At 56.9% G+C, this 20,509-nt stretch overlaps 2 protein-coding genes across 4 annotated transcripts; both read left to right on the top strand.

The window, feature by feature from the left end:
- Nucleotides 1–5: 5 nt before the first annotated feature.
- COMMD3 (COMM domain containing 3) lies at nt 6–4,172 on the top strand. Of its 3 annotated transcripts, XM_077304571.1 has the most exons (8): nt 12–571; nt 1,739–1,850; nt 1,974–2,037; nt 2,137–2,171; nt 2,499–2,559; nt 2,649–2,705; nt 2,813–2,872; nt 3,788–4,172. In XM_077304571.1, the coding sequence occupies exons 1-8, from the start codon at nt 91–93 to the stop codon at nt 3,845–3,847; spliced, it is 930 nt and encodes a 309-aa protein (XP_077160686.1). In that variant the 5' UTR covers nt 12–90; the 3' UTR covers nt 3,848–4,172. The 3 variants fall into 3 exon arrangements, with proteins under 3 accessions (XP_077160689.1, XP_077160687.1, XP_077160686.1); XM_077304572.1 differs by lacking the exon at nt 2,813–2,872 and having other exon boundaries at nt 7–571; XM_077304574.1 differs by lacking the exons at nt 2,649–2,705; nt 2,813–2,872 and having other exon boundaries at nt 6–571.
- Nucleotides 4,173–6,959: 2,787 nt separating this feature from the next.
- Nucleotides 6,960–17,240, top strand: BMI1 (BMI1 proto-oncogene, polycomb ring finger). Its single transcript, XM_077304570.1, is given in 13 exon segments — nt 6,960–7,044; nt 11,358–11,491; nt 11,661–11,757; nt 13,146–13,201; nt 13,288–13,338; nt 13,610–13,718; nt 13,817–13,862; nt 14,261–14,359; nt 14,995–15,075; nt 15,171–15,194; nt 15,196–15,313; nt 15,316–15,392; nt 15,394–17,240. Coding segments are annotated over 12 exon segments (981 nt in total). The 5' UTR covers nt 6,960–7,044; nt 11,358–11,379; the 3' UTR covers nt 15,505–17,240.
- The last annotated feature ends 3,269 nt before the right edge of the window (nt 17,241–20,509 follow it).

Here is a 20,509-nt window from a genome sequence, read left to right as displayed (position 1 = left end):
GTGCCGCTTGCGTGCAACTTCCCGAGCTGTCCACTGTTTAGGCTTCCTTACGGGGGAATTACAGCCGGGCTCCGAAGGGCAGCTGAGCCTATGAAGCCCTTCGCGCGCCGGGGGAGAGGGCGAGCGCTCCGCGGCGGCGGCGTCTCCCTCAGCCCTCGCCCTGACCTCAAGCCCCGGCGGCCCAAGATGGAGCACAAGCCCCGTCGCCCAGCAGCACCAGCAGCAGCAGGCAGGCAGGAAGGAAGGAGGGGGGGGGCGACTGCCTGGCCTTGCCGCGCGGCACAGAAGGGCTCGAGCGCGCGGCTGCCTTGGCCGGCCGGGCTCCCTTTCCCCCCCCCCCTCCTCCTCGGTGGCTGCTGCGGAGCGGCGGGATCAGCTGAGCGCGCGGCGGGTCACGTGGGCGGCGTGTCAAAGGTCGCGGCGGGGCTCACAATGGAGCTGTCGGAGCCTGTGCAGAGCGGCTTGCGGCGCCTGGCCGACCCGGGCTGCTTCTCCCCGCGAGCCTTCGCCGGCCTGCTGCAGGCCGCCTTCCGGAGCCTCCTGGCCGGCCGGGACGAGCAGGCCGCGCTGGGTGAGTGCCGCCGCCGCCCTGCGGGAGAGGCCGGGGAGCGCCCGGGGAGGAGGAGGGAGGGGTCGCGGAGGGTCGGCCTCCTTCTCTCTTGCTCTCGCTCTCGCTCTCGCTCTCCCTCCCGGGCCGCTTCCCGGAGCCTCCCCGCCTGGCTCTTTGTCTCTTCGGCGGCGGGTTGCTTAAGGCCTCCTGCGCCGGGCTGCGGGGAGTGGGGCGGCTGCCGGCCTCGTCGCCTCCCGCGGCGCTCCCTGCCGGGCTCCTGAAAGCGGAACTGGCCGCGATGGGCGCCCTCGGATGGCGCTGGCTCGCCGGGGCGTGGGGTGGGCCTCGGCGCGGCTGGGGAAGCCGCTCTCCGCCGGTGGGCGACGGCGACGTGGGCTCGAGGCTGGCCGGGGCCGAGGCGAGGGAGGCGCGCTGTTCTCTCGGCCGGCCGGCTGCGAGGCGAGGCGAGGCGGGGACGTGCGCGGCCTGCGGCGGGGGCTCGCTCGGGCGGCGGTTCTGTGGGCTTCAGGGCGTCTTGGCGCGACGTTCGCGGCCGGCTGGGAGGCGAGGAGGGCCGTGGGGAGGAGCGGCCCGGCGCAGGGTCTCTTGTGCGGCGCAGCCTTGGCCAAGGGATCGCCGTCCCCGGGCGACGCTGGCAGCCAAACACGGAAATTAAAAGGCTCTCGGGCTCTTTCTTCCAACTCCCGTGTCTCAAAGTATTCCTGACTCCTGCCATGGCACTTGACCCTCCGCCCGCTCCGTCAGTGGACGCTTGCCAATTAGTTTCAGGATTTCCATGTAAAAACGAAGCGCAAAAGGGAAAACCAGAAGGCTCCCTATTGAAAACACCATCGAAAACACAATTTTTTTTCTCCAGTTCTACCTTATGTTGCCAACATTCTGAATGGGGCAAATTTGAAACCAGAAACACTGACAATAATGGAGGTTGTATTATATAGATTTCGGAGAAGCGTCTCCCTAGCTCATTTGTGGAGGAGGTTCCTCCACCCTTCAGGGTTGACGCTGTATGTAGGAAAACAATTTTTTGCAGTCAATATGTTATACTTGTAACTAGAAGTCTTCTTAAACTCTAGGGAAGGCCTTAAGCAATATAATACATATATACAAGCAACACATATTGGGATAACTTCCCTCTAAGTGTATCAACCACTACTCCTTTATTTTTAGATCATCCAGATCTGGAACATATTGACCCAGCAGTGTTAAAATATTGCCACGCAGCAGCAGCAACTTGTATAGTGGAAGCTGGGAAACACAAAGCTGAGAGAGCTGCCATAAGGTATTTCAGTCCTCTTGTTAATTTCTATAGGGAGCCTTGCTTTAAATCCTCGGGTTTTCTGTTGTTATTGGCACTACAGCTAACCCATGCCTTTGGTTTGTTTGTCCTCCTCCCCCTTTTTAGTACTTGCCTAGAAGACTGTAAGTTTGACAGAGAAAGAATTGAACAGTTTTGCACCGAATATCAGGTTTTGAAGCCAATTTGATTCTATTCCATTTCCCTATTCATATGTCATTTGTCAAATCTATACCAGATAGCAAACTTCCCTTCCTTTTTCATTTTGCAGAAAAATAAAGATTCCTTGGAAATCTTACTGGGAAGGTAGGTCAAGGGGATGCATGTTAGTATTTACTCTTAATTTCAAATGCACCTTTAAATTATCACTATTAGGGACCTATTTAAAATGGCTACAGTTCTGCACAAACAGGGCATTACAAAGAGCACTTCCCTGGGAGTAAGATCCATTGAATAGACCTGAGTGGGGTTCTGAGGAGACCTTCTTAGGATACTTGCTGTCTTAGTGTCTTGCCTTTTTCAGCCCAGCTTTGAACTCTTTTAAATGTAAAAGTGCAGTAACCTATATGAGGATCGTAGGGACACGTGCAATAGTTGGGCTGTCCTGCACAGCATAATCATTGTTTTCTTCAGTGTAGGCAGATGTCCACTGCATATAACAGATGTTTCTTGGCGTCTGGAATATCAAATAAAGGTAATTTAGACCTTGTGGTTGTTACAACTTTCTGCTTTCTTTTTCTCTGTTAAATGCTGATTGTCCTCCCTGCATTGCTATCATTCTAGACTAATCAGCTTCATAAAAATTATCATCCTGCCTATCTGATGACCTTAAATGTAGAGGTAATGTATCTGTTTTGCATTTTTCACTATTACTAGAATAAAGGCTTCTTTCAGCTTGTCAGATGTTAAACTTCTAACTTTGGGGGGGGGGGGATTTGTTTCTTTAGAGCAGTGACTCAAGATCGCACCCAGACCTTAATTTTAGTTGTTCTATGGAGCAATTACAGGTATTTCTTCATACCATCTTTTTGCGAGTGAATCTCCAATCTCATCAGAGTGAACTTTCTTACACCCAAAATAAACTTTGCAAGGTTATCTAGAAGAATGTGTTGGATTGCCCCTATTTAAAAAAAATGATAAAAAATATGTTGTTTGTCTGTCTTTTGTCATAAGATGTTTTAAAGTTAAGTTTCATGATGTTGGTAAATGTCATATTGGAAAGGGCACTTTTCAGCGACTGTCTACTGTGATACTGAGGGATCAAAGGAACATGGAAGTGGGCTTATCTATATTAATGATAGGTTTTACTTTTTAAAAATGGAAAAAGGTTTAAACTGAGTATCTTCTCCAAAGTGGTTTGCAGTTTGTCAAAAGGCAACATAACTTCAAACTTGAATGTAAAAGACTGAAACAAGTTTGAGATATGGAAATAGCAGATAGAAGTTTCATTCTAATGTTAGAGTTGTATCTCTAATCTCTTAGTTTCACACTCTGCAATTTTTTAACGTTCTGTTGGTTTAAAAGGAATGTACTTTCACAGAAGTATATTGAGAACTGAAATTTTAGATAATTGCTGGATCCTTTTAATTTTTTTGGTCCATTCAGTAATAAGGAAATGTGTGTTTAGTTTTGGGGCAATAGTTGCATTTTGCAATATTATTGGCCCAGCATTCCTATAAAAATAACATGTATTCTCTGTGAAAATATGACCAGACAGCTATATGTTTCATAAAGCAATAGGAATATTAATTATCAAATTATGGGCAGAATGTTCAGTTCTTTTTAACACCTTTGACACTTGAGTTTTTCACATGTAAATTCAATCTGCTTTGAGGACAATAGAGTTTTATGGCACTTCTCATTTATGCAGATGACCTAGTGTATAACATATTGTTTCTAAAGTTGTGACTCCTTGTTTTTAGGATTTAGTTGGGAAATTAAAAGATGCAGCTAAAAGCCTAGAAAGAACAACTCAGCTGTAACTGCCATCCCCTGGCAGCCTTCTGGAAAACAAGAACTATTTCCTATATCTAATAGTTTCTTCTCTGAAGTATCAGAAACCTTCTTGTTCTTCATTTATTTGATGGAATTTGGGCCATTCTAAACAAGAGTGGTTGAAACTGGATTCCTACTTTCTAGCCAGTATTACAAGTTTAATGTATAGAAGAAAGTGCAGCATTTTGTCAAGAGAGCTCTGTTTGATGTTCAGTTAACTTTCTCCTGTACTATGTAACCATTTTACTCTCTTTTTTGGAACAATCCTTTGATTTATTTACATTCTCTAATAAATACAAAAGTATCAGTTTATGTTGTGTGTGTATCTATGATACAGTGGTTTGTTGGAAGGAAGGAAAGATGTATTGACAAGTGCCATACTTGGTGCACTCAAAATGGAAAGATTAGCATCTCTGGTAGTTTAATAAAAACATTTTAAAGATCAAGATAGGTGTTAGACTGCCTGCAGCAGCAGAAAAGAGCAATAGTTCATTGGCACCTTAAAGCCTATCAAAAAGGGACTCATGAAAACATGAGTCCAAAGATTGTAAGGAAATACGAAACAGGGGACCCAAGCCCCACCCTTGGTTGCCTTGTAGTGAAGTTCTTAGGCTGCCTGTAGAATGACTTCACTAAATTAAGAGGCATCTTGACTAGATTGATATGCTTTGGGGGTTTCGTTGAGAGGGAGCTCTTGTTCAATTCAGCTATCTCTGCTGGGATTTAGTAATTTTAAATGTTCAACAGGTTAAATAGGCAGAACAATGGTCGGATTGCCCTTAGTTTTGCTAGACAATCTCCTTTTGGATACAGCAGCTGAGTACCTAGAACTGGAATGAAACCAACGTTCTCTCTGCAACTGAAAAACAATTACAAAAAAGAAGCCCCAAACCTTTGTCTCAGACAGGGACACCCCATTTTGCACATGTGGGGAGGGGGGAATAAAGAGGCTACTTCCCTAGTTGCTAATTAAACCCCCTGGACTGGGAAATGGGGAGCGATTCTGCTTGAGCTGAGAGGGAAACTCGCTGGTTCTCATTTCTCTCCTGTCCTATTGAGCCTTAGAGAAGGAGAGAAGTTGTACGGTAGGACACAATTTTTCCTTGGTGCTGGGAAGAGCTGGGTGTGGAAGAATGAAACCAATGGGGGGGGGGGGAAGCTGAGCTGAAGCCACAAGAACTGGTCCTTTTCTTCCAGAGGTTTCACTCATGCTCACTGGTAGCTATGGGATACCATGACATATTCCCCAGTCCATATGCACAGAAGTGTAGGAAGAAGAGCTCCATTCTATGCCCCGTTGCTATCCCAAAATTCCTACCTTCTTGCTTCCACTGGTCCCTCCTAGAGGCTCTGAGGTTTTAAGAACTGCTACTGCAGATCTAGCTAGGAAGCCCTCTTGCTCTTGAAAAAGAGCAGCCTTGTCCCCTTGCCTCGTCCAAGGGGTGACTTAATTTTCCTTTAAGTAATTGGGGGAGGGATATCCATTTGCCACCCCACTATGGATGTGGTCTGCTTGGGAGGGAGGCGCTGATTCCCCATGCCAGAGAGAAGTCCTCCTGCCCCACACCTCTTCTTCACCAGTTTGAAATACCAAGTTGCCATAGGTTCTTCTTCCCTTCCTTCATGTGGGCTTCTAAAGAGGGGGCATCTCGATCCCTTCCAACTGGGGGGGGGGTGGGTTGGGATTTTGATTTCCCAGCAGCGGATGCAGAGTGGGGGGGGGCAGAATCTCAGTGGGGTGAGGATTCAGAGCTGTTTCTGCCTTGGGAAGCTGCAGGGTGAGGGAATTTCTCACCATCTTCAGGGATTTTTCTCCTGGTTCCAGTTCTGCTGTCTCCGTAGGGAAATGGGGTCTGCCTGGAAGACACAGCCACCAAGCCCCAATTCAGGCTTGCGGGTCAAATTTTGGGGGAGGCAGCCTGATGGGGATGGCGCTTCGCTTTAGGTCCTTCTCTGTTCAGAAAGGGCATGCCTAGACGGTGCACACAATGTCCCGTTGGCCAGCCCGACCCATTCACTTCCATGGAGCGTCCGTGGGCAACGTCGAGCACTCGGTGGCTGCCCGCCCTCGACGCTCCTTCGATTACGCGGCATAAATCCACCCCAAAGGCATCCCGGAGCAGACAGAAAGTGCCCCGGGACGGAGAGAAGCCGCCGACGCCGGAGCCCGCGGGTGTCCCGGCTGAGCGGGCGGGCGGCATTCAAGGCGAGAACCCCCGGGCCGTTCGGGGCGCGAAGGGAAAGGCCGGGAGAGGAGGGCGCCCCTGCGGAAAAGGCCCCGGCCCCCTCCGGCGGGGAGGCTCCGTCGCCCGGCCGTGGCTGGGTGCGATCCCCCTAACCCCGCGCGCGCAGTGCTCGAAGGGGCGGCCGGTGGGGCCGCAGCGACAGCCCGGCGTCCTCGGCAGCCCCTTCGAAGCCGTCGGCCCGGTGAGCTCCTGCCGGCAACACGGCTCCGGCTTCTGGCAGGGACCGCGAGTGCCAGGGACGCGTGTGCCGCCGGACGTGAGAAGGCGTGTGGAGCCGGGGAGACCCGGGGCAAGGAGGGGAGACGGCCGGCGCCTCTCTCGGCGGCAGCGAACGCCAGCGGCGGGCCAGCCAGAGGACGACGGCCGGGCGGGGAGGGGGGGCGGCAGAGAGGGGGAGGGGACGGGTGGAGGCGGGAGGGGGGGGGGCTCGGGGCCTCCGGGGAGGGGTCCGACGTCCCTGCCGCTCCTTCCTTCCCAGCCAGGCGCCGCCGGGGCCGCGGGAGCCGAGGGAGACGCCGGCCGGAGGAGGAATGCGGCGGGGCCGGAGGTGCGCCGGACGGGGAGGCCGAGCCATGGACGTGTGAGGGGAGCCCGGCAGCGGAGCAACGGGGGGCGGCAGGCGGGCCTGGCCGGAGGCTCCGGACGGAGAAGGGAGAAGGGCTGCGGATCGGGGCCGCCGCCAAGGGGACCGGGGGGGGTCCGGGGTTTGGACGGCCGCGCAGAGGGAGGGCTCTGTGCCCAAGCCGGGGGAAGGCGGGGGGAGCGCCTGCCGCGCGGGGTGGGTGTGTGCCTTCGGGGGAGGGGAGGGGAGGGGACGTGTGTGTGTGTGTGTGAGCGAGTGAGTGAGTGTGTGTGCGCGCGCGCCAAGGAGCGAGCGAGCGAGCGAGCGAGGCAGGCAGGCAGGCAGAGCGGGCGGCGGCGGCGGCGGCGGCGTGGAGGCAAGGCGGGGGCTGGGCGCGGGAGAGCGGGCGGGGGGGGGGGGCGGGGGAGGGCGGGGCGGGCGGGGGGGCGGGCTCCGGCTCGGGCTCCGCGGCGAATTCCCCGGCCGCCCTTAAGGCAGGCGCGGCCCACGTGACGCTGGCGGGGCGGGCGAACTCCGAGCCATTTTGGGGACGGTGTCAGTTTCCAGCGGGCGCCTCCAGCCTCGCCGCGCCCGCGCCCCCTCCCCGCCTCCCCGCCCGCCCGCCCCGCCGAGCGTGCGATGCCCACGGCCCGGGGCTGCCCTGCCTGCCCGCGCCGCGCCCACCGGGGGAAGCCCCAGACAAAGCCCCGCTGCCGCCGCCGCCGCCGCTGCTGCCGCCCCGAGGAGAGCCCGAGCCGGAGCCCGAGCCCGAGCCTGGCCAGCCCCGCCGCCCGGGGAGCGCCCGAGCGCAGCCGCCGCCGCCAGACAATGGGCTCGGGGGGCTCGTGAGCGGGGCGGGGGGCGGGGGCGGGGGGGCTCCCGGGGCGGCGGGGGGGGAGCCGGAGCCCAGCGCGGCGGGGGCGGGGCGGCGGGGGCGGCGGCGGCGGGCGGGCGAGCGGCTCGTCGCAACTGACAGCGTCTGCAGTTCATTTCAAGATGGCCGCTTGGCTCGCATTCATTTTCTGCTGAACGACTTTTAACTTTCATTGTCTTTCCCGGCCGCTCCGCTCCGCGCGGCGCCCGCCGCCTCCTGCGTCTCCCGGGTACGTCTCCCGCGGGGGCCCCGGGCCGGGCCGGCGGAGGGAGGGAGGGAGGGGGCGGGCGGCTGGGGGGGGCGGGCAGGCGCTTCGGGGGGATCCGGCGGAGGGGACCGCGGGCGGGAGGGGGAGGGGGAGGGGAGGGGGCAGCGCTGACAACCTGGCCGCCCCCTCCCCCGCCCTCGGGCCGAGCCACGCCGCCGTCAAGGCAGCCCCGGCGACGGCAGCCGCGAGAGCCGCCCGGCCGCTGCCTCTGGCTTGCCACCTCCTCCCCCCCCCCCGGCCCGCTCCGGGTCCTTCCTGCCCGCCGGGGGCTCGGAACCCGGTTCTGGGCCCGTGGCTCGCGAGGCGGGGGTGCCCCCTTGGCGGCCCTTCCGACGGCTCCCGCTCGGCGGGCTTTGTTGAGGCGCAGCGTCGGAGGGAACGGGGCCGGCCAGGGGGATCGGGAGCCGCCTGGGTCGCCCGATGGCCGGGGCCTCTCCTGAAACGAATCTGGGGGGGCGACCAAGGGCGGGAGCGCGCCCATTTTATAGAGACGGGTCCGCCGGGGGGCGGCGATTGCGCGGGGGGGCTCGGCGGGTCGGGACGGGCTCTTCGGGGGAGGGCAGGAACTTAAGTTGGGGCGACGCTGGCGTCGAAACGGACAGGCTGGTAAGATGGCGGGTCTCACTCCGCTTTCAGCGAGTCCCTTTTTCGTTTGCTTTTATCAGTGCGGAACTTGTTTGCCTTCGGGCAAGAAAGGGCAGCGCGGAGTTGCGGGGGGGGGGCGGCGGATAACTGGCGCGCGGGGGGGGGGGAGAATTCCCCTTCCCTGCAGGGAGACCCTGGAAGCCTTTGCCATGTGCCGCGGCCGGGCCGGCGGTCGTCTGGATGCAGCTGCTGCGGGGATGGAAGTTGCGGGACCTGCTGTCAGTGTTTGGGGGCGGCTCGGATGGGGAGGGGGCCGGGAAGGCGAGGGGGCCGGGCGCCGGGAGGGGCTTTCTCGCTCGTGGGGCAGCCTGGCCCTTGACGGGAGCCTCTTGGCTTGAGCGTCCCGTGGTCGGATTCAGGTCGTCGGTCTGCCGAAGGAGAGCGAGCCCTCTCCCCTCCTCCCAGGTCGCTTCCCCTTCGCTGCCGCGGTTGGAGCCGGCATCCGCTCGGGGAACTTAGGAAAACTTGATCTTCTTGAGCTCCGGGGCCGTTTGGGGTTTCCGGGGGGGGGCGGGGGCGACCACCCAGGGCCTCTCTCTCTCCTCTCCCAGGGCCAGAGGGATCTCGGGGATCGGGTAGGCTGCTGTGTTTGCCCAGCCTTGACTTCCAGAAGAGACGGATTCGGGGGTGGGGGTTGCTGCTGCTGCTGCTGCTCGTGTTATTGTCGTGGGGCTGGAGTTTCCCGTGCGTCCAAGGAGCCGGTGGCCTCTGGGAGGCCAGCTAGCGGATCCCCTGGTCTGCCTGGAGTAGGTCGGCAAGGAGGACTGGGGCTCTCTCACTTCGGCAGCCCGGGCAGGATAGAGGGGGAACTTCTTCACCCCTTGGGTGGGCGCTGATTTCAAAGCCTCCCCCACCCCAACCTCACGAGCAGCCTTCACCCCCTTCTTTGTCGACCGGCCCCCTTCCCCTCTTCTGGCCCGGCGGGAGGCGCCAGGCCTGTGGCCTTGCTGTTAGGAAAGGCTCGACGGCCTGGCCAGGTCCGTTTCGGGTTCGTTCCTGGGGCTGCCTGACCCCTCCCCCCGACCGAGGCCTCCTCCGGTTGGTCTCGCGGGCTAGGCCGCCCCACTTTCAAGGCTAGGCCAGGAATGAGATCGGTGGCCCCGGGGTAAAGGTCGGCGCGTCTTGCCGGTGGGCGCGCACACCTTAGCGACTCCGCGGGGGGGGGGACAGCCTCGACTCCTAGGCCGCCGGGTCTTAGTTGTGCTGGCAGAGACGTGCTGCGTGTGAACGGAGACGCGCGTGTCTTTCAGGGGAGACGGCGCTTGTGCTTTGGATCGCGCCGTATTCCAGAGGCGGCCCGGACAGGCCAATACAGAACTGGCTTCCAAAGAGCTAGTTCGGCAGAGACCAGGTTCGGGGACCGTGACCCGCCGCGGGTCGGAGTCTTCTTTTACCTTCGGGGGAGACGGCACCGCCCCCCCCTAAACGTCCAGGGTCTCCAAGGCTGGCGCTGCGACCGCCTCCGACCCTCGGAGCCGGAGCAGGCCCCGTTCCCACGAGCTCCGCCGCCGCCGGTTTCCCAGCTGGGGGGTCTGGCAGGCTTGGCTGTGGGCTCGAGGGGAGAGGCGAAGGGCGGCCGCCTCCCGGGCTGGAGGCAGAGGTGGGAAGCAGAGCCTTTGCGTGGTGAGCCCCGCCGCTCTCGGGTCAAGCCGGCCGGCCTCTGCCCCGCCCCGCCCCGCCGCAAGCCTTTCCCCGGGGTGGCGGACATGGTCGGCCCAGGGGGAGCTGCGGGCCGCCTCTGCCCTGGCTGGGCCACTGTGGCCCGGGGTCAGGACCTTGGAGGGAGGGAGGGAGGGAAGGAAGCCCGGGGCATCTGCGGAGACCGGGCCGCGGGACCTGTGCCGGGGCAGAGAGGCTGCTGAGGCTGAGTCTGGCCCAAAGGCGCTGGCCAGGCCCGCTCCCCTTCCCGGCCCCACCAGCCCTTTCCTGCCCGCGCCTCCAGGGCCCCCGCCTCGCCCGGCCCGGCCCCGGACGCCGCTCTGGGGGCCCAGCGAGCTGCAGGGAGGAGCGGAGCGGGGAGGCGGGAGGGGAGGGCGCGGGCTGCGCGGCTCCTTGCCCCGAGTCGACGTGGAGGAGGCCCCCGAGAGGATCCGCAATGGCCGAGAGGAGGTTCGGGAGGAGCCTCTGGCTGGGCGGCTGGCGCAGACCCCAACGCTGGCTCGCCCGCCGGATTGCGAGGGAGGGGAGGGAAAGCCCCTCTTCCCTGCGCCGCTGCCGCGCCTGCAGCCCCCCTGCCTCCCCCCCCCCCGCCCGGGCTGCCTCCCCGCCTGCCGCCCTCCCCCCCTCCGCGCGCGCTCCGGGCGGTGGCAGGATGCCAAGGGTAAGTGGGAGTTGCTATAGCAACCCCCGGGAGAGAACGGTTCCGAAGGCGCCTCGTCCCGAGCCCGGTGGCCTCCGAGCAGCCCCAGCGTTGCCGCCGCGACCGGGCCTCCTCCGACGGCCTCCGGCCCGAGGTGCGGGCCCCAAATCCAGCCAGGCAGCCCGCCCGCCCGCCCGCCCGTCCTCTCTCTCTCTCTCCCGCTCCGGCGCCTTCCCTCCTCCTCCTCCTCCTCCTCCTCCCGCGTCTCCCCTCTCCGGAAATGCCCGGGATCCAGCCCTCCTTCGCCCCCGCTCTCCGCCTCCCCTTTGTCGGACGCCGCCGGAGCCCGAAGCCCCGCTGCGCAGAGGGGGCGGAGGGGGGAAGCAGGAGGCAACAGCGGCCCCGGCCAGGCTTGGGCTGGCTGGGGGGATCCGGATAGCGAGCTCCACTTTCGGCGGCCGGCCCCCGCCCCTTCGGGTTTCCGTGCTTCTTCATTTTTGTCGGGGGGGGGGGCTTTTGAGAAGGCGGGAAGGGAGCTGCGGAGGGGGGAGGGTGCGCCCCGGACCCGCCCCCTCTCAACGCCCCGCCTTGTTTGTCTTGCAGAGCCGCCGGGCCGGGCAGCACCATGCATCGCACCACCCGCATCAAAATCACCGAGCTGAACCCCCACCTCATGTGCGTCATCTGCGGAGGCTACTTCATCGACGCCACCACCATCATCGAGTGCCTGCACTCCTGTGAGTCCCCCCTCGGGCGCCCTCGGCTTGGGCGGGGGAGGAGGGTGGTCGCCAGACGGGGCGTCTTCCTTCCAGCGCTGGGGCTGAGCCCAAACCGGCTCTGGCTGGAGGAAGAGTCGGCTGTTCCGGGGAGACCCCTGGCGATTTTTCCTTTCTCTCGCCTTCGCAGTCTGCAAGACGTGCATCGTCCACTACCTGGAGACCAGCAAGTATTGTCCCATTTGTGATGTTCAAGTGCACAAAACCAGGCCGCTTCTGAACATCAGGTAGGCCGGGAGGCTGGGTCGAGGGGGAGGGGCGGGAAGGGGATTTGCCCCGTTGGTGTCTCCAGAGGCTGTTGGACAGGGGGAGGCCCCTGAGCCCGCAGGACCAGTGCTGGTTGCCCCTTCCTGGGGTTGGTTTTTGTGTCGCTTTCATAAGCTTCAAAGGAGTAACTTCTTAAAATGGCCAGGGACAGTTCTGGAGATGTCAAAATGAGTCTCTGAACTGTTATACTTTACTGCACAGTGGACTGTTGGCCTCGCAGAGATTGATTTGGTTAAGGATAGTTGCTTCCCCTCTCCCTTTTTTCCTTCTTCCTTTAAGTACCTTTTGTGGTTTTCTAGCGGACTCTTCTTTGCTCTTTTGGCTTTGAAAGGCAGACAAAATTTATCCCACTAGTAACTTCCCTGAGTTTTCTGCTGCAACTGAACCTAATTAACAGCAACTTCTGACAAAGTGATCCCTGACTCAGGAAAACGTTTTGGGATATTTGTTAAGTCTTAAAGGCATATCAGTTTTATTTGTTACAATTGCGATATTATTTCCTATCTAAATTTGCCATAGAGAAATATAAAGTACTTTATGGACATACCATGTTAAGGAAAACAGGCAAAATATGCATTATCTGCAGATCTCCTCCTCTTTTGCTTAATCCGTGCAGTGACTTTCCTTTGTTAGTTATAGGAAGATAGATTCAGTTGGGTAGCCATGTTGATCTGAAGCAGCAGAATAAAGTTTGAGTCCAGCGACAGCTTTAAGAGCAGCATAGTTTTATTTAAGGTCTAAGCCTTCATGTGTAGGCTCACTTCTTCAGGTACAGTGAAATGGAAGTTGCCAGTCCATATGTGTCCCTCCCCTCCCCCAGTTTAGAGGAAGGGTAAGTAATTGCAAGCTGCTTGGAGACTCCTTTGGGTAGTAAAAAGTACAAACCCTCAACTCTTAAGCTCTTCTCTTCAAATGGTGACTATATAAACTAAGTTTATTATTCCCGTTTGGTCCTTGCATCTGTCAAACAACTTCAATATGCTGCATGCTAATTTACTGCTTACCCTCTACCTATATGTATGGACTTTTCAATGTATCTGGAGAATTTCGCATGCCCACGAAGGCTGATACCTAGAGTAAAACTTGTTGGTCTTCAAGGTGCTGCTGGATTCGAATTAGTTCTATACATTAAGAGATACGGGGAGGGGTAAGATTATTGGTCAATGGAGAATTATTGATGCAGTCAGATCAAGAACTGGTGCAAACATTGTGTCACGACTGTAGCAAGTTTAATAAGTTCTGACTGCTGATTTGAGCCCTTGTCAAAGCAGGTTTTGGGCAAGTTTGAGGGGCACCTTTGGGGCTGAGCGTTTTCTAAGTCTTGGTGTCTTGGCATTTTATGTTTCAGGTCGGATAAAACTCTCCAAGACATCGTGTACAAGTTAGTACCGGGCCTTTTCAAAAGTAAGTATGCCGTTCAGTGCTACGGACAATCACAAGCTGTAAACGTAGAACTGTGATCTAAGTGGCCATTATGTATTCTCACTCAGATGAAATGAAAAGAAGGAGAGACTTCTACGCCGCTCATCCATCTGCTGATGGTAAAAAAATATTTCCATTTATTTGTTTTTTACAGAGATAAAACTGCCCTATTGTATAAAAGCTAAGATTGATAACGGCTTCCTTTCTCCCATATAAAAACCGTGTAACAATTTGCTGCTAGTATAGAGCACAATTCACTTAAACCTTTGAGAGAACCTCAGGGTATTTGTCGAAATCATCTCTCCCCCCCCCCCCAAAGTTTCTGAGGTTTGTTCCTCCTTCTTCCTGATCTGACTTGCCCAATATAAATAAGTGGACATTTCTCTGCAGCTGCCAACGGCTCCAATGAAGACAGGGGAGAAGTTGCCGATGAAGACAAACGAATCATAACAGATGATGAGATAATAAGCTTATCCATAGAGTTCTTCGACCACAATAGGCAAGTTTTAGAAGTGATTGTTTCACTCCTCCTTTGCATATGTCCGACTCTTAGCTATGGTTTAACAGGGTTCTCCTGCTATCAATTTGTTTTCCCAGGGTGGAGCGCAAAGGAACTAAAGAGAAAGAGAAGTCCAAAGAGGAGGTAAGCAAATTTCATTTTTCTTTAGACTAAGACCTCTTCCTTGGAAAAGGAGGTTGTTTAGGTGGGTTAGCGACATTAATTTGTTTTCAAAAAATCTTGTGAAGACTAGCAGAGTGCAGAGATTTATTGTACGTTCTTGGCAACTAATATCAAAAGAGGTTTGAGGAAAGATGCAGGCCCTTTGGACATTAAGGGCTTTTTCTTTCAGTTTTTACTTTATTTTTAAAAAATTATACAGGAATTTGGACATGATGAAACAGCAAGTAATAACTAATATTTTTCTTCTAATAGTTAACCTTCTGCACCTCCATTTGGCTCTTTTGGTTCAGCTGTTAGCATAAAGATAAAAACCAGTTTACAATTGCCTTTGTGCTGTGCTAATTAGATTGCTTTCCTAGGTGAACGACAAAAGGTATCTCCGCTGTCCAGCAGCAATGACCGTGATGCATCTGAGGAAGTTTCTCCGGAGTAAGATGGACATACCCAATACTTTCCAGGTACTTTTCCTTCAAAAGGGGGGGTGGGAGGGAAACACAACAAAGTTCTAATGATGCTTCCATATGACTGTGGACTGCTAAATAAAACACTTAAAAATATTGGATCTTGTCTATTTAAGGGATATGCTTCAGTTTGTATGTTATTGAATATTCTTAGCATGCTGCTTGTTTAATCAATATTGCTTCAGCCCCCCCCTCCTTTTAAACATTCCTGGGTCAAAGCAGGCATTTATTTGCAGAAGCTGGGAGGATCAGATAGCATCAAATTTGCTTAGGTCTGTCTTGTCAGATCTTTTGCCCTGCTGATGGAGATGGTAGCCAATGTCACTTTAGACATATGGGTGAATTGTGTGAAGCCTTCCTCATGATTGTGCCTTTGGCTGCTGCTTTGTGGAAAGCAAGAACCACCCTGAAATAATAGCAAAAGACACAGGGTAGTTTTATTACCAGCCGGCCCACCGCCCATTCAAGGCCTTGGGTATGGGGACACATCCATTCCCACCATCTAGCCCCACTTCCCAGAGGAATGGTTTGGGCTGGCCCTAGGGAGAAACAGATGGGATTAAAGCACAAAGTCTTCTGGGGCAGGGGTGAGGGTGATCCCAGTGGGGTGATCCCATTGCTTTCTTTCCTAGATCGATGTTATGTATGAAGAGGAGCCGCTGAAGGACTACTACACCTTAATGGATATTGCCTACATCTACACGTGGAGAAGGGTAAGTAGGCACTTGTGGGGGGGAGGGGCGGGGAGGGGAAGGGGGTGCTGGCCGGAGCGGCGCTGACCCGGCCTCTCCTTTGCTTCCTCCGGTAGAACGGCCCCCTCCCTTTGAAGTACCCGGGTCCGGCCGACGTGCAAGCGGATGAAGATGGGCGGCCACCCGCGCGAGGGCTTCACGAACAGCGGGGAGCTGGAAAGTGACTCTGGGAGCGACAAGGCCAGCAGCCCGGCCGGGGCGCCCCGTCCACCTCCTCGTGTCTGCTTGGCCCGGCCGCCTCGGTGCAGGCGCCGCACCCGCAGTTCCCGCACATCTCCCAGCACCATGAACGGCACTGGCGGCGGCCCCGGGCCCAGCCACCCCGCCTCCTTCCCCAGCAGAGCCCGGAAAGCCTCCCTCAACGGCTCCTCGGCCACCTCCTCCGGCTGAGCCGGGCCGCCCGGACGCCAGGCAGCAGCAGCAGCAGCGCCGCCGCGGACCTCGGAGCGCGCCTCTCGCCGCCCGGCTCCCTCCGCCCCCTCCCGCCCAGGCCCCGCAGCTTCCTCGACGAGGCCGCGACTCGCCCGCCTTCCCCCACCCCCCTCCCTCCCTCCGCGGGGGCGCCCCTTCCACGGGCGGAGGGGACAGAGACGAGGGGGCGTTTTGGACGGCAACCTGTTGCTTCTTAAGGACTAGCGCCCTGAAACAAGCCGGACAGGACGAGGCCTTCCTTTCTCTCCCCGGCGCTCTTGTCTTCGGGACGCGGGAGCCCGCAGGAATGGATGCCTATCGAGATCTGGGATACAGTTTTGCTAATCCGGATTCACTCCGACCTCCTCTTGGATTGCTGATCGTGACTACCGTGTTTCCGGAAGCGAGTGTGGATTTTTTTTTTTTTTTTTTTTTTGCAGAAAGCAAGTGGAGATATATATACACATATACACATATATTTTTTTCCCTGTCTCTCTCTCTTAAATCATCAATCCCGGAAAGCATCTGCCTGGAAGTGTGCACCGTATCCTGGGAGCCACGCCACTGTGAAGAAGACCCCTGCCTGGCTGCTGCTTGGCCGCCTGGCTTTCCCGCCCTGGCTTTCCGGTAGTTGCAGGGCCCACGAGGCCGCCCTTCCCGCGGCCCGACAGTCGGGCGAGAGCGAGCGGGGCGCCGGGACCCTTCCTGGCCGGGACCCTGGGCCGAGCCGGAGGACAGACTGATGAAGAGGGCCACGAGGCTCTGCGCTCGGCCCGCTCCGGAAGGCCGCCCGGGTCGGAGGGCACGCCAGGCTGGCCCTAACCCGGAAGCAGTCGGCGGTCTCCAACGGCTGAGGGGGGGGGAATGGCCTTTTCTCTCTTTTTTTTTTCTTTTTACCGGCTTTGTCTCGTTCCACGTCGTACCTTCTTCTTCTTCTTTGATTTTAACACAATGTGATGAATTGTTTTAATGATGCAGCGGGGGAGGTGGGGGGAGGAGGGGGCAAGCGGGAAGCGGCCGCGTTGGAGGGCCCCGAACTGCTCCCGCTCGCTTTGTTCTTTGGTGTGACGACGACGACGGGTTTGTGCGCGCGCGGTTTTCCTTTTGTAATTAAAAAAAGAAAGAAAGACAAACGGGGAAGAAAGCACAGGAAAAAAAACCATGCCAGAAGCCATAAAACGTGTGGGAATCTCATCCATTCACCCTTTTCTTCCTTAAGGAATCAGCGAAGCCGCTGGATGGAGGCTTTTAATCTAAATTTGTTTATATATATATATACATATATACACATACACGCGCGTATACGTATATGTATGTATATGGTACAGTACTAACTCACAGTTACAGATCAACAGGTACTTGGAGAGCTCCGATCAGCTGCGGGAAACGCAGCCACAGGGAGGCTTCCGAAGATGGTGGGGTTGGAACAAAGGAAAAAAAAACATTTTAAAAAATTAACGTTGTCCCCCCCCCCGAAAAAAAAGAAACATTTTTCAGTTTGTGCTTTGCTTTGGTCGAACATGGTGTGCGTGCGTGTGTGTTTTTTTCACCCATCCGTTCAGCGTTTCGTGAGGATCTCCTATTTGACTCTCGTTTCATGTTTGTACGGGGAACTTGTAGCCGAGCGTTTTGTTGTCTCCAGTCTGCAAAAAAGAAGCACAAATTCTATTGCTTTGTCTCGCTTACGGTCATTAAATCATTACTTTTTGCATACGCCCCGTTGCTTGCGACTCACTGCGGTGGTAGGAAACCTTGGGAGGGGGAGGGGGTCTCCTGGGTGTTTCAGCGGTGGCATTTCTGCTTCGGAAGCCCCCATGCAAGCGGGAAGTGACTGGGAACCGGGCTGGTTGCCGTTCTTGGGGCCCTCCTTTGGAAAGCGCCCAAAGCCCAAAGCCTTCCTTCCAAGGAGCCGGGCGGCGGGCGGGAATCAGCTGTGATCTGCGTGCGAGGAATCAGGGCTACGGGCAGGGTGGGTCATCGAGTGGCTGAACGAGCTTTATATGCAAGGTTCAGAGCGCTGCTGCCCGGCCCCACCGAGCACACAAGCAGGCCTCTAGTTTTTTCAGAGCAGCTCCACTCATTGTGATTTATCGTTCGCAAAAGAACCAAGAAAAATAGCTTCTTTCTTTGTTTAAAAAACAGCAAACAAAGCCTACAGGAAGGGGGGTTTCTTCAATATATCAGAGCAACTTCCGAGCTTCTGATTGTAAACACTATATAAGGATGTCCTATAAATTAATTTTTACTTAAGAATGGGCTGTATATTTTCGAGATTGTCTAAAGTTTCTGTGCCAAGCTCCATCTCCCTAACCGTGAAAGGATTTCATCCTGTCGTGTTGTAATAAATAAGACCCTTCCCCCTGGTTTGGATTATTGGGGGGTGGGGAGGGAGAGTCCTCAATGGGCTATTTTTAAATGAGCGGAAATCGGTGAAGATAACTTATATATGTGACCAAACTGTGTATCTTGGCAGTTTTCCTTCTCCTCAAAAAATATGAAATAATTCACACAAAGGCCTACATTGAACCCCAAAGTCAGGAGCGCAGATAAATCAAACTCCAAGCTTGTTTGTTTTGGATCCAGTTCAATTCTGCCAAACGCAGCGGTTTAAAACTGAGCTAATATTGGTATTTATAACCCATCCGTGAAAATCCGGCCAGTTGGCGATAGCTGCTGGGGGGGGGGGGGAGCCTCATGCCTCCGAATGATTTGCTTCCTTTTGAAGGAGCCGGATCGCAGCCTCGGAGTGTCTTCCGACCGGCTCTTTAAGCCTCTTCGGACGGTTCCCTCCTCGCTCCCCCCAATGGGGCCGCCCCGAAGCGAGACAAACCCTCTCTGGAGAACTAGAGATGCTGCTCTCTTTGTAGATGTGGGTGGATCGCGGTGCGGGTCCTGTTGTGAGCCGCCTCTGCGTTAGGGAGAGGCGGCCAAGAAGCGCTTCCGCTGGACCGGCAGGGCACGGATGCTCTGGCACCTCTGAAGGTGCCCATGAGCTTCACGACGCGGTCCCAAGAAGAATGTGCTGGCCCTAGGGAGCACAGTGGACAGCAGCCCGTGGACAGCAAGGGATTTAGACGCGTGCAACTCCGTTCAGGATTGCGCGGTAGGTTCCTTTGGGGTTCCTTCAGGATTGCACGGTAGGCTTCCCCCTGAAAGCCTTCCATTCTTCTTCTTCTTGAGATGATGCCTCTGCCTCGGTGAGGAAAGTCTAAACTTGGGCCCATTTGATCTAATGGCAAACCCCTTTCAGCCTCGGGGTGTTTTTGAAAACCAGGAAGGCAGTCAAGAAGTCCCGCGCAACGGCCTGCCTGCTGCGGCCTCTCCCGCGGAAACCGACCTGGGGCATCCCGGGGGTGGGGGGCGCGGAGGTGCGCGAGTGGTTGGGGGGGGGGGGTTGTGGCGCCGTCCATTGTTCTCCCGGGCCGAGGGAGCGCCGGCTCGGCTCCCTGCAAATCTCGGCGTGGAAGGGCGGGGGTGGCTGTCAAGTCAAGCGCTATATTTAGGAAGCGGAGAGCCAGGAAGGCTCCGCCGGGATCACGAGCATTTCTTTGACCGGGTGCACAGGGTCGGCCCGCATTGGAGATCGGCGGGGGGATATGGGGGGAGGCTTCCCCAAAGACCATCCCGCAGGCGCATGAAGGGAACGGAGCGCTTCTGGACTGCGGGGGCCCACCCCGAGGTCCTCCGCGGCGGCTGCACCTGTGAAATGGGAGCACCTTGGCCCCTTGCCCCGAGGCCCGGTCCGGAGAGGCGGGGAGGGGTCGCGCCGGGAGGAAGAGCTGGGAGGACGGCAGCAGGAAAGGCGGCTGGGCTTGCGGCTGCTCGAGCTCCGCCGCCCCCGGGCTGGGGCTTCAGGGGGTCCATCTCTGGAGGGCCCGAAAGGCAGCGGGTTTCTCTCGCGCGGCTCGGCGGGGCCCCGGGTTGGGGTGGGCGCGGCCGCTGGAGTCGGCGTTGGCCCTTCTTGGCCGAAGGAGCGGCCGAAGCACCTGCGTCTCTGCACAGGCACACTGGGGCGGAGAGCCGGTCTCGCGGAGGCCTCTCCTGCCGTCCCTTCGTGGGCCCCCAAGCAGGCCCCATCCCGGACCCTGTTCGTGACCCCCCTCCTCCCGACCGGGCCAGGGTTGCTCCTGATGCCGAGCGTGGTGAGGCTCCAGCGGGCTGCCTTTGCTGGGCTGTCGTCGCCCCCCCCCCCCCCGGCGAATCCGCAGCCCCCTGGCGTGGAGGCGAGACCAAAAGTACCTTCAGGCCCATTTCCTTTTCGACAACGACAAGGGAGACGCAGGCGGTTCCGAGGCCCCGGTGGATTCTCTCCTCTGCTCGGGCAGCTTTGAATCTACCTGCGGAGGCCTCGGGGCCTGGCAGCCTTCGCTGCTGCCGGGCCTCGGACACGCACAGCCCCAGAGAGCAAGGGGCGACGGCGGAACCGCACCGGGCTGGGGAGAAAGGTGGGGAAGGGAGGCCCCGGCTGGCCACCCGCCTGCTTCTTTCGGCTCGCCACCCACCCGCCTGCGAGCAAAGGAGAAGGGGGGAGACAAGGCATGAACGAAAGAGAGAGAGAGAGAGAGAGAGAGAAGGAAAGACAGAAAGAAAGAAAAAAGAGACAGGAATAAAAAGAATGAAAGGAAAGGGAGAAAGAAGCACGGAAAGAGAAATAAATGTAGAGAAACAAGGAAAGGGAAAGGGAAAGGGAGAAAGGAAAGAGCGAGAAATTAAAGTGGAGGAAGAAAGGAAATAAAGCAAGAAAGAGAAGGAATTGAAAGAGAGAGCGAGGAGGAAGTAGGAAAGGAGGAAAGAGAGAGGGAGAGAGAAAGAAAGAGAGTGAGAAGGGAGGAAGAGGGGGGAGAATGAAATAGAGGATGAAAGGGAGAGAGCGAAGGAAGGAAGAGAGAGAGAAAGAAAAAGAAAAAGAGGGATGAGAAGAAAGCAGGTAGGGAGGAAAGAGAGAGGGAGAGAGGAGGAAAGAAAGAGAAGGAAGGAAAAGAAA

Source organism: Paroedura picta, chromosome 11 (assembly GCF_049243985.1).
Source record: "Paroedura picta isolate Pp20150507F chromosome 11, Ppicta_v3.0, whole genome shotgun sequence".
Lineage (NCBI taxonomy): Eukaryota > Metazoa > Chordata > Lepidosauria > Squamata > Gekkonidae > Paroedura > Paroedura picta.
This window is presented reverse-complemented; position numbering and strand designations above follow the sequence as displayed.

What these genes read in the sequence shown, in the direction of transcription:
- COMMD3 (XM_077304571.1), top strand. Translation starts at nt 91, where the DNA reads ATGAAGCCCTTCGCGCGCCGGGGGAGAGGGCGAGCGCTCCGCGGCGGC. An exon ending in GCTGAGAGAGCTGCCATAAG is followed by an intron (nt 1,851 to 1,973) that starts GTATTTCAGTCC and finishes CCCCCTTTTTAG; the next exon opens with TACTTGCCTAGAAGACTGTA. An exon ending in AGTTTTGCACCGAATATCAG is followed by an intron (nt 2,038 to 2,136) that starts GTTTTGAAGCCA and finishes TTCATTTTGCAG; the next exon opens with AAAAATAAAGATTCCTTGGA.